Raw genomic sequence first — 13287 nt, forward strand, 5'->3', positions numbered from 1 at the left:
CCATGCTGTGTTTTTCACTGGTACAGTACAAAATACATGACACCTTCCATCATGAGACACACATTTCAGTCTCAAGTCTTCCAATTTCAACTTCCATAGAGTTTGTTTTCCCTCCAATCGGACCACGCCAAAACTCACCTTCCTGTTTTTCCAACTTAGCATCTAAAAGTATGAAGCTAACTTCAGCTTCCTGTCAAGCAGTGAATCTTTCTCACTTTATTTGGACAAACTGGACCTGAGGTACGTGATTTTCTTGGCCACTGAAAAAGGCTTTCTCAAGGATCAACCACTCTTTTTGAACCTAAGCTAATTGAAGGGTACTGAGCTGCTACGCTAATGGCTTCAGCTTGATACCCACTTCCAAAGAAAGACTGCCGCGGTCGCTCAAGGTGACAAATACCGGATATCAGAAGATTCCCACTCATTATTGGTGTAAGGATTATGTCATAATTCCTGCTAAAACTCATTTTTTTCTCTCTTAAGTTGGCACTTAAAGACTTTCAATATATGGCTTTACTCAGTCTTTGTTGATGCACTCACTTCAGTTATTTCTACTTCCATTTTCCCCCACAAACTGTTCATCTTAAACCGTAAAGTCTTTATTTTTCTCATCAGATTCAAAGTAGTGAAGTCAAAAGAGACAGACAGAGAGACGCTGAGGAGGGAGAGGGTGGGCGGGGCGGCGGTGGTGGGGGGGTCTCAGCATTAAAATTCAGAAGATAATTACATCCACTGCACCCCCACCCTGTTGAGAAAGTGTTATGTTTAATAGTCTCTATAAAGAAAATAGGTTTTTATCTCACTCTCATTTTCATTAATTCCTAATTGGGGTGGGGGGTTTGTCTGTTATTATTTCTTAGATTAAAATAAACATCGCCCGTCCCATGTACAAACCCATCGCACTACACAGGCATGATAAGGACTTCATGCCTCTGTGAATAAATAAACAATTTTGTCTCCACTGGTGGAATTAAGTTGCTTACAGCCTTAAGCTAAGCCACTCTGATTCATATTTATTTATATTTCCCTTCTCAAAGACTTAAAAGCACATCTTGGCGTCTAGCAAATGAAGTTCACCATTTTTTTTTTTTTTTTTTTGACCTGCTTTATATGTATATCTTTAATTAGTGTCTTGTTTAGCTTAAACTGACTGATTATCGCGTCGTCGTGACCTAATTACTGAGCGCGCTTCTGCGCTGCCCCGAGGAGCCAGCGAAAGTTACCTTTAAAAACTTGTGTAATCATTAGCAACGAGCCTCGCTTAATCCGACTAAACATACACTTATCTCGCCCCGGCCGGCCGGCGCTTGCGAGGCATGGAGAAGCAAGTGTTTACAAGGCAGTGTTTATTCATCGCGGTTTTAAAGCAAGTTTGTCCCTGTGCGCTTTACTTATTCTCCACTCGGATCAAGAACAGCTCACCATCAACAAGGAATTCCGTCCACATTGAAGGAGGTTTAACGCTCGAGTAATGCACTTGAATAATGAAGGAGCTGTTCACTAAGATGTTGCGCGTGTATCCCTGAAATTGAATAAATGCTGACACAGTTTCTTTGAAAGAGAATGAATGAGAGGGAGTGGACAGGTGAGGTTACAGGATGCAGAGATAAAGAAGGTGGAGGCTTTGAAGTACTGAGCCTCAACTGTCCAGGGCCATGGAGAGTGTGAGAAAGAGGCGAAGAAGCGGGTGCAGGCAGGATGGAATCATTGGAGAAAAGTGTCAGGTGTGACAAAAGGGTGTCGGCAAGGATGAAAGGGAAAGTGTCCAAAAGGGTGGTGAGGCCAGCAATGTTGTATGGTTTGGAAACAGTGGCACTGAGGAGAAGACAGGAGGCAGAGCTGGAGGTAGCAGAGATGAAGATGCCGAGCTTCTCTCTGGGAGTGAGCAGGATGATGATAGGATCAGAGGGACAGCACATGTGCTCAGGTGTTTAGGAGACCAAGTCAGAGAGGCTGGATGGAGATGGTTTGGACATGTACAGAGGAGAGAGAGAGAGCCAGGACATTGGTAGATGAAGATGTTGAGGTTGGAACTGCCAGGCAGAAGGTGGAGAGGAAGGCCAAAGAGGAGATTGATGGAGGTGGTGAAGGAGGACATGAGGTTTGTAGGTTTGAGAGAAGAGGAAGCAGAGGATAGATGGAGGAAGATGATCTACTGTGGCCACCACTGAAGGGAGAAGCCCACAGAGAACGAAGAAGAAGATGTTTAAAAGACATGTACAGAGGAGAGAGAGAGCCACTCCATTGGTAGATGAAGATGTTGAGGTTGGAACTGCCAGGCAGAAGGTGGACAGGAAGGCCAAAGAGGAGAGTGATGGAGGTGGTGAAGGAGGACATGAGGTTTGTAGGTTTGAGAGAAGAGGAAGCAGAGGACAGATGGAGATGGAGGAAGATGATCTACTGTGGCCACCACTGAAGGGAGAAGTCGAAGGAAAAAGAAGATGAAGATGTTGAAAAGACATGTACAGAGGAGAGAGAGAGAGAGCCAGTACATTGGTAGATGAAGATGTTGAGGTTGGAACTGCCAGGCAGAAGGTGGAGAGGAAGGCCACAGAGGAGACTGATGAAGGTGGTGAAGGAGGACCTCATGAGGTCTGTAGGTGTGAGAGAAGAGGAAGCAGAGGACAGGGGGAGATGGAGGAAGATGATCCGCTGTGGCCACCACTGAAGGGAGAAGCCCAAAGAAGATGGAGACAGTTTCTTTGAAAGTCTGACAGACACAGCCATTTTGTTTTTTTTTCGCGATAAGATGGTGAGGAGTGTTCTGAGGGTAACCTTGTGAATTTTCCATGAATCAGCCTTTCTGTATCTATTTGCACCTACCTGAAGATGGTGAAGAAGGATGTGGGCTGTCATCCTGGACGCTTCCCGTCTGCGAATGTCCTCCTCCCGCTACACTCTCCTCCGTCACATTCGATGACCCAGGGGTTGTGGACCGGCTTATCGACTGGGACTCAGGATCGCTCGCTGACCCGCGACGTTCGTCCAGGCCTTGCTGTTGGAGAACCTCCTCGAGGCCTCTCCGGTCTTTGCCATGGATGCGAGAGTGGACAACCATCTGATGGTAGGACCTGAAGACCCGGCCACAGTCTGGGCACTCGGATGGCTTCTCTTTCAGATTGGACAGAGCAAAGTCCATGTTGTGGTTCCCCAGGCCCGCCAGGCTTCCGGCGTTGTCAACACCGACATGGTGAGGCATTAAATCACGGTGAGTTTCGAAACTTCGTCCGTCCTCTTTCATTGACATCATCGCCCCGCTGCCGGCTTTCGAGCCGTGCAACGCCTCAGAGAGCTGTTTTTGCTTTGAGTTATCAGTGGAGGCAATTAAAGAAAAGTCTTTTTCCTTGGAAAGTGCTGCCATTGCACCGGTCATCTCATCCTCTTGCCCTGGATGCTGCTGCTCTTTGGGCATGAAGGCCCTGTCCATGGCCATTCCACGAGCCATTATCTGCCAGGCTTGGTAGCTATTGAGGGAATCCATCTCTGCAACTTTAGCAGCAGCTTGGAGGCGCTCCATGCAGCTCGACTTCAGTGGTGGCACAAGGTTAAGACAACCCAGAAGTGAGCGCTTTTCATTTTCCCCTAGACCGTGTCCAATTCCTGCTGCCATGGGCCCCAGCAGCTTCCCTAACATCTCCTTTTCCTTCATGGCGATCCCTGCTTTTGCCAACATTTGGTGCTCACTTAGACCCTGTTTATCAGGGGAGAGAAAGCCGCCCTGAAGACAAGAGATGTAGCGGGAATAAAGGTTGGCATGAGCGTCCTGAGCAAGGTTGCTCATGCTATTGACAGCTGCCATATCCTGCTCGCTGGGCTGAGGTGGCTTGCTCTTGATGGCTAGCTTATTGAGATGCACCTTCATGTGGTTCTTCAAAAACCAGGGTTCCTTGAAACGGCGGCCACAGATTTGACAGCAGTGCTCAAAGGAATCTTTGTGTTTGCGCATGTGACCCTTAAGGAACCAGGCTTGGCTGAACACCTGACCACACACATCACAACGAAACTCAGTGGCCATTTGCATCCCGCCAGAGCCACCAATGCCCTGACCCTGGGTTGTCTCAGCTGTGATGTGGGCCTTCTCCACGTGGCTGATCAGCTCTTCTTCATGCGAGGCAGCAAATTCACACAGAGTGCATTTATAGGGCTTATGGAGAATACGGATGTGGCGGTCCAACTCTTCTCGCTTCTTGAATTTACCTTTGCAGAAGGTGCAGCGGAATCCCTGGGCTGGATTCAGAGACTGGTCGTCCTGGGTGCTGACAGGTTTGGGTGAGGTCGATAGCTGTGAAACTGCGTCCGAAGTGGCAAGACCAGCGGGAGGTAAGAGGCCACATGCCGATCCCAGCTGATGGGTGTTGTTGCTGCTGAGATTGAGCTGAGTTGTCGGAGCCGGCTGAAGAAGACCTCCGCTGCCCCTCATCTGCTTATCCCTCAGAATGGCCCTCTCCTCCAGCTCATGTAGCAGCCTGTTCTCTTCCCGGACACGGCCACGACCCTTGCCCAGGTTGCCAAGCTTATGGGTGCGCAGGTGGATCTTTAGGTTACCCTTTTGAGCGGCCCGGTGGTCACAGTACGGGCACTTGAAAGGCTTCTCCCCCGTGTGGGTGCGCATGTGCAGGGACAGGATGCTGTTGAAGCGAAAGCGTTTGCCACACAGAGGGCATGGATACTTCCTGTTCTTGCGGGCATCATCTTCAATATCATTCATTTGGGACATGATGCCCAAGTTTTGGCCATTGAGAAACTGCTGCAGGTCAACGCGGCCGTTCAACCCACTCAACGCGCCGGCGTCAATGTCTCGATTGAGCTGATTGGCCAACAGCGCCATCTGACTACTGATTGGTTGACTGGCCAGGGCTGCGTGGTGGGACTTCTCGTCCAAAGGAGCGGCCGCCTTCTCTTCAGGGATTTGCTGAGGGCGATGCAGGTCGGGGAAGGCGTGTCCAAGCTGGGCAGTGAGCTGGTGAAGCTTCTGACTGATGGGGTAACGGCCATTTAACACGGCGCTGCTCAGGTGAGCATCAGCGTCAGACACAGCTGACGATACACCAAGGCACAAACTTGAATCCTCCATCCTGCAACAAAGAGAAATTGAAACACTGAGTGTCACTCTCTGAATATAGCTGTGGAAAAAACGACAAGGTTAAAGACAGGAAGTTATTTGACAAAAAACGTGGACATTGGATGCCATTGCATGACAATACCGAGGTAGTTGTGATGGGTGGAAGTTTCATGACACGCTACTGAAGTGTTGATGAGGCTTCATGAAACGGTTTCAGAGTCCACCAGGTGGCAGTGTTTGCCCTAAAATGTTTGGACTTGAACAACTAATTCAATGAAACCTCACATCATTTCTAAAGCAAAAAATGAAGACACTCTTTCTACAATCCTGCAACACTGCTTCATGATGCCTCATCTTCAGCATCACTACAGAATAGTGTTAGATCAGGAACAAGCTTCAAAATCTTTTCAGAAAATGTCCTTGTGTCTTTTGTGTGGTAAATGATGAATTTGAAGAACTACATTTGTTCTTCACGTTAATATACTTTTTTCTTCAGGTACTACAGTGCCAACACGTCCGGTCTGTTGGCCGGTGTCGGCGCCACCTGCCTTACCCTTTAGAAGTTTCCCAAAGTGTATTTTGAAGTAATGACTCTGTAAACACAGTGAGCGGTGTATAATTAATCGACTTGTTGCCATCCTATCAGAATTCCTTTAATTACACGCCTTAATGAAATGGAGCGGCTGCATTGTCAGGAAGCAAGCGTAATACTACAATTAGGATATTAACAAAAGCACTTAAAACTAAGGGGTTACTCACAGTAAATAGCAGACTCTTATCTGGGTGACACAACACTTGTCTCTGTGCAATATTCCATTAAAAAGCCTGGCGACATCTGATGCAAATGGCTTCTCACTTTCTCCGCACGCTTACTACCCCCCCACCCCCCACCCTCCCCCTCTGCTATCATTACTACCTTTGATAGTTTCTGTTAAGGCCAGAGAACACAACAGTTGGCGATATTAAAAGAGTTTCTAATTTATTCAACGCCACATTCGTGAGATTACGCGCCTCGTGACATGGAACCACATTTCAGTTGCTATGTGTTAAATCAGTGAAGATGTATTAAAAAATAATAACGCGGCTTTAAAGCAGATCCATCTGTTCTCCAGATGGGGAGGTATAAACATCGACGCGCACACTTCCTTTTGGCTGCTGAAGGGGTCAATCCTTGCACAACAATAAGCATGCTTTTGCTTTGGTCAACACAATATTGTATAATATCTCATTAAGCAGATTAGCATGCTGCCTGGTAACGGTGGCAGGAGCAAGGCTGTAACTCATGAGTATAATCGTCAAAATGTGCTCTTTTTTTTTTTTTTTTTTTTTTTTTCTTTTTAACAGGAGGCCGCACGGAACACAAGTTCACTGTGGAACAGAGAGGAGCTGTTGTTGGGCTGTTTGTGACTTACATACAGGTCTAGCAGAATGAACATTTGACTTTTGAAGATAAACATTGGATAAAATAAAAACAAATGTCATTATTGTCTACATATTACCTGACGTAAACCGCGCAAACAGCTGACAGAGATGGAGATCCAACTGAACATAGATCAAGCTACTGTAATTTCCGTACTATAAAGCGCAACAAAATATTAGCCTCACTACCAAATCTAAGAAGGAAAATAGATCTTGTGCGGGTGCAGTGGTGCTGTCTGCACCGTAGAAAGGCTTAAAAATGCATGAGGATCACTTCTAAACTAGTTTGGAAAACGGGCTCCAGCATGGAGACTGACTCATGAATCAAACTGGCCAATGTTCTGAACTGGAATCATCAACTCCTCACATCTTTTATTGACATTAAAGCGCTCAAAATGTGTCCCAAGTTCCGACACCACAGCTGGTCTCAGCTGCTTCTTCTCGTCTCCGCTCCTCCAGGAGATCGGCTCTGTGGGCGGAGCTACGGATGCGTGGGTGAAAACAGCGCGTTTTGAGCGCTTTAAGGTCAATAAACGCCTGTGATGTCATGGGTTTGATGTGACCAGGCTCAATGTTTTGGCAGCATGAGGCTCTTTGGAAAAATATGGAAAAATCCATATTAGCCAAATCGCTGTATAAGCTGCAGGGTTCAGACCGCGAAAAAGAAGTAGCAGCCAGTCCGCAAATTACAGAACAAGTTGTTTCCATTGATAGCATTTTCGTTCATGCCTTAATTTGAAAAAAATGTCTCTCATTTTTCTCTCATTTCTCTTTGTCTTGGCATCTCTATTGGCCTTGACACCGTCTTGAATAAAACACTACTGGATGCAAACCTTCTCCAACTTTTTAAAAAATCTGTCATATTACAGAACACGACTCTATGAGGCCGCAACAAAAGATGGATTCAAAGGAGGCAGCATAATTAAGCAGGGACATTTTTTCTTTTCAAAAGCACCATTGAATTGATGGCCCCTTTAAACATCCATACACACGCAGTATGTTTATTATACATGCTCAAAGAGGACTGCATACCCTCCCTCCTTCCCTCCCTCCCTCACAGACAGTGTAATGCTAAGGCTCAGAGGACACTGTGTTGTGTTTGAACCATTTGTTTTGAGTTTTACTTGAATGTTCCCTCCTCCTCTCTGCCACCAGTAGGAGGTGAGCCGGCACAAGAGGCGCCTGTTCTCTTAGCGGCTGACCCCTCCAACACACTGATGATGCCGGATTGTTATCTGGTCCACATGAATCAGACTCTGTGACTGGCTTCCACTTGTGTCAGATGGAATGTGACACTTGTGGGCTGACCTCTGCGTTCGCATTTACGTCTTCCCGCGTGCATATTTACACTCCGGCGGGGCGTGTTAAAGAGATAATGCCGTTGCTTTACAGGCGAAAGTGGAGCTGCTGACCCAACATTGAGAATAATCCTCAGGTCACAGTTAAGCCACACATACATAAATATATATACCATGTTTTTGACATGTACAAGCGGGCAGTGCAGTTCATAGGATACAAAAAGAAAATATGAAGAAGACACTTTTCTCAGACGCAGGTCAAAGAGCGCTTGACACTGAAGAGAGACAGAATCTCCCCTGTTACCTGCCAGAGTTACTGAGGATGAGCCGGTCCCCACTGCAGTGCTGGGTGTGAGGGCAAAGCTAAACACATGTGTTTCCTGTACTTAGATATGCAGGAAGTCCATTCCAAGGTTTTGCTAAAAGCTGCTTGATCATTTGGGGCTGCAACCTTGGATCTTCCAACTACGACCAGATCAGTTGGAAAATGCAAAATAACCAAGCTAAGCGCTAACTTTGGTAACAAATTGCTGTCTTCCTGTGTGGTCAACGTTTGATGACATCTTTCATTCGCCGATTCGTCGGACATCGACAAGTTTACCAACTGGTTATAGCTGTTTCCGTTACCGTTAAAAACCCAAATTCTGCAATAAGATTGTGTTAGGAGAAACATTTTCGGAAAAAAATGGTTTGCACGACCATGAGGTGGTTTTCCAGACATCTTGATATTGACATGTCGTAAACGGAAACACCGGTTTTGCTTTAAGTCAACACCAGTTCCATAGGGCTCGACAGGTAGCGATGGGCAGATGAGGTTTCATGAAACAGTGTCCTGATTTTCAGAGTCCACCGGGTGGCACTGTTTGCTGGAACCTGTTTGAACTCATTCAATGAAACCTCACATCATTTCTAAACCAAGATCGCCATCTAGTGGCCTCTGCAAACTAGCACGCTGTTTCATCAATACTGCTTCATGATACGTCATCTGCCCATCACTAGTGGCTGCCGCAAAGTCTGCCGTTCAATTTCCCCTAAAAATAATACCGTCAGAACACAACACAGGCAGAATATGAGGCAATAGAAATATGTACTATTGGTTTACTTGTGAAAATATGCCAAGGAACTGTGTTTCATGTCAACAGTTTCTCTTACGGTTCCCCCTATTTGGAGGTTGGCTCCCTTTACGACCATCTTGCTTTCCTCATTGCTGTCTTTTTCAATGTTTTTTTCTGCTTCAGCTACTAATGGATCCTACCCCAAAAAAAGGAAATATAAAAACTGTGAATCTCCACGAAAGGAACAGTAAATGTTGACGGAACTTTGCATGGTTTTTCATTAGTATTTGTCTGACGGCCTGGTGCTTGTTTCGGAGGGGACCTTATTTAAATGTCTCCCTTATTTTACGGAGACGCCTGCCTTTTGGAATAGAAATCTGTGATTTAAACTGGGCTGATGAGCTGTTGCTCATTTGTGGAGATAGCAGCGTGCCCTTTTCTTCAATTTGATTCCTGCCTTTATCTTTTAACATATAACAAAGGCAGATAGACAATGGAGTAATGTGAAATGAACTGACAAATCCAGTTTGTGTGTGTGTGTGTGTTTTTTATGAACGTATCCTGGCTGACGAGCGTATGCAAATGAGCCACATTAATATGCTCGCCCTGCTCCCGAGTCATTTTATATTTTTTCCCCTGATTAAAAAGGACATTTCTTGTGTGACATCCCCCCTCTGCTCATATCAACACACACATGCAGGGGAGTTTGAGGGTGGCGTACAAGTGGGAAGGCAGACGTGCGCGAGCCGAGGCGAGAACACCGACAACAATTCAGCATGCCCTCTAAAAGACTATCAAATGGCTGCCTGCGAAACAGCTCTTCCTGCTCTGACACCTTCCTGACTTTTGTTGTACATTTGACAGTCAGATAAAAATGTGGGGAAAAAAAAAAAAAAAAAGAATAAATACACACAGTCTGCAACGGCATTGTGCCTTTCAAAGATGAAAGGCTTCTTACCGATAGAATTAATGAAAGAGTTGACACCACTTTGTTGCTGCCATGTAGTGTTTGCCACTCCACTTCATTGTTCCAGAATGTGCTCTTACTGGGACCTTTAAAACCTTATCACATCCTGGCATGGAGCTCAATGTCAACTCATTAAAGCTATTGGTTCTCATGCAGAAATGCCTCTGAGGCCGTCCTGCCGCTGCTCCTCTCTGATGTTGACTTATTCTGCGGTTAAAACAGGAGCAGGTGTTTTCCTGCTTCTTTAAAAAAAAATTCATAGTGAGGGAACATGGATGCCCCAAGAATGAAATATAATGGTCTGTGTAACCATCATAATTCATTTGTAATTTCTGGATATATTACTGAAGAATATTTAAAAACAATAAAAAATAAGAGAATTGAGAATTGAAAGGGCAAAAAAGTGTAAAAAGTAGGTGGCAAATACGAACATCAAACATCTGACTTACATATACACTTGTCGTTTTTGAAGCAAATTGCAAGGAAAAACAGAGCTTGCTTTCAAACTAAGTGTTAATGTAGGAAAAACAATACAATTCTGCTTATTTTTTTTCCCTGTTTCTGTGGTGTAAAGGTTCTGCTCAGGAATCTTTCAACTCAAACACCACTTTTACTGGCTGTTCTGCTCACAAAAGAACTCAGTAATATCAAACTATACGTGGAGCACTTGCACAACATTCCGTTCCTCCCAAATTTCTATTGAATTCCAAATAGATTTGAATAGCGAGATGGCAAACAGGAAGTAGCATTGGACTTCAAATTTGAATTGAGGGAAGTGGAATTTAAATTCCATGAAATGCCTCATGCTTTACATTGTATCCCATTTGTGAGTGTTTTATATATTTCATCCAGCCAATATGACTTTGAACTTCATGAACACAACAGAGTATATTAAAAAAAACAACTGAGTACATCGTTGGCTGTGAGGTATTCTACTGAAATAAGATGAATTTAATAGAAATTGAATATGAGTTCTCCATTCAGAACTTTGGTACATGGCATATGATGATGGATCAGACCATAGTGACACAATACGGGTTGGTGTTACCGCCCCTTTTCTAATGGCGAGGCTTCGCAAGATACACAAAATACTCAGAGCTCAGAAGGCAACGCTTAAAAAAATGATGGGCAAGGTTTTTTGACTTTAGAGCAGAGAGCGCCATCTAGTGGACTTGGAAAAAAGAGCATTGTTTCATGAAGCCCCACCAGCTTAGCAGCCTCGACAAAGATGGACCTGAATATTGTCCGACACAACACTAAGAGGTCCTCCAACAAACAAAGCATATCCATCTAAAAGTCGCATTCGAGTTGTCGACTGCTAAATTGGAAGCAAGGATTCCGCCTCGCAAGTCAGCGGAGTTGGTTACCAGTCAAAGGAGCCTCTGCGTACACGGGAAAACATCACGACAACACACACGCACACACGAATGATTAGTTTCTCTGAATGTATTTTCCCTCCACATGCTTTTCCCTCGACAAGCCTCAGTCTAATTATACATATCTGTAGCACAATGGTGTTTCAGTTTCATTTCTGCCTTATCAATATTAGCATAAGGCCCAAATGCATAAGGGATTTACAGTATGTGCCCCTCTAATTGTCAGCATCTGAATTATTGAAGGCAATGAAAGACACTTTGACAAGCGGCGACGGTGACCTATTATAAACTCATATTGTCTGCTGGCTGTTGTCGCCAAACTTGCCTTTGACATTTAAGAAAAGAGGGATCGAAAAGCCATTAGTTGGACTTTACTTTGTTATTTTGTCATGTATTGACACGAAAACCCATCGAATAATCACAATGCAATACCTCATTAAGCCCTAATGAACAAATTCACTGTGTTAAACAAATCAATCATCATTCACAATGTGCTGAATTCCATCATATTTCTACCAAATCATTAACGAGACGAGAGCCGCAGTCGGATTTTGAAAAGGACAGTGAGGCTGTTTGCCATATGCTGCGCGCGCCGAGAGAGCTGAATGCTAAATATGTCGAGAGCACGGCGACTGCTGGGGACCCGCAGTGTCACTTGTTTTAAAGAAAATGTTCGCCATCCTTGGGTGGACTTGTTTTGCTCAGGAGGGGGGAAGCTGTTTTGAGTCGCTACAGCAGACCGAGGACAAGACTAGTTTTCTGACTGACTGTTCATGTCATAGTTGTTTAATGGAAAATAATGTGTTTCATATTAAAGCATTGTTTTCCACCTAACCATTTGCCTTTGTCTTGTTCTTCTCAGATCGAAGATCCAACGGCCCACAGCCCAAACCATCCTCACTCCCATGCCGTCATATATTGAGAAAGTGGACTTTTGCGTCCTATACTGACGACAAAGGCAGACCTCAGCGTTACATGTTGACACATACGCTTTCGGCTGAAATAATGCTTTCCTTCCTGTGAAGCGTTCCGGGTGGGGGGGGGTCGCACATTGAACAAGGAGCATCACATGCGGGGCGGAGAGAGACAAAAAAAAAACAAAAAAAACTCATGGAGCGCAAAGAGGAACATGCAAGTGGAGAATAGCAAGGGACAGAAATAACGTTTCAATTACGTTGTTACACGTAGAATGGAGCGCCATCCCATGGCTTACCTAACCGCAACCTTGTTGTTGCGCTGCCAATGGTTCAATATGCAACGCTGAAGGCTGCCATTGTCGCCAGTATAGGACTCAAAAGGCAACTTCATATATGTAAAGGCAACAGAAGCTAATGCTTTGTAAGACACCTCATGGTAGATGGACATGGGTTCGTGTCTCACCGTCAGACACCCTCCTCCTGGCTGAGGGTAATCGTCTTCCCTACTTGTGTCTACGTAGCTCTCTCCACCATTCATCCCGACTTAATCCAGGGCCATCGTTCTGTCACATCTAAAATGTTTCCACCTTGTCCACAGTGCAAGAGGACTGTCCTACTGTCTGAAGCTTTGGCATCCCACCAAAATAGGTTGGTACTGAAACTCCCACCTTTGCCCAGGACACACATTTCAAGGAGACAGGTGATTCCTGCAACATGTCCTGCAACATTAAATGTAAGGACGTGCCAGAGAGTGTCAAGACATATTGTTTGAATCTTAAAAAACTGCACACGACTCAAGAACCAGCGCAGAATGAAGCCAAACATGGGGGGCAAAGAAAGCTGCAGACCAAAACGGGCCACATGCCCATACCAGAAATGGTATAAACTCCTGTCGCAGGATCACTGTACATTGGAGGCACAAATTTTGAGAGCGCTGAGGTTGGATTTGGGACAATATGCAAGGGTCAGCATGGTAAAGGACATCGCTGACAAATATGAAACCAGGTATCGTCTCTCCCATTCCGAACAATGTGTCATTGAGGAGGTTTTAGGGTTCCTTTCAACAGGTAGTTCAGCTTTCAGCTCATCCCCGCTTATCACTATGAGGCTCCTCGCAATGAAAAGGAAATCACATGGAGGGAGTGCGGCAAAGATGGGGGAAAAAAAAAGCTGTTGAGGGTCTTTCCACCAGT

The 13287-nt window shown here is 45.2% G+C and overlaps 1 protein-coding gene across 2 annotated transcripts in view; it reads right to left on the reverse strand.

The window, feature by feature from the left end:
• Positions 1-13287, reverse strand: part of znf536 (zinc finger protein 536) — a 209773-nt gene that overhangs the window by 94967 nt on the left and 101519 nt on the right. For both annotated transcript variants that reach the window (XM_053882289.1, XM_053882298.1), the window contains exon 5: positions 2824-5075. In XM_053882289.1, coding sequence (XP_053738264.1) covers positions 2824-5074 — 2251 coding nt within the window. In that variant the 5' untranslated portion in view covers position 5075. The remainder of the gene's footprint in view (positions 1-2823; positions 5076-13287) is intronic.

Source organism: Synchiropus splendidus, chromosome 1 (genome assembly GCF_027744825.2).
Source record: "Synchiropus splendidus isolate RoL2022-P1 chromosome 1, RoL_Sspl_1.0, whole genome shotgun sequence".
In the NCBI taxonomy this organism is placed as follows: Eukaryota; Metazoa; Chordata; class Actinopteri; order Syngnathiformes; family Callionymidae; genus Synchiropus; species Synchiropus splendidus.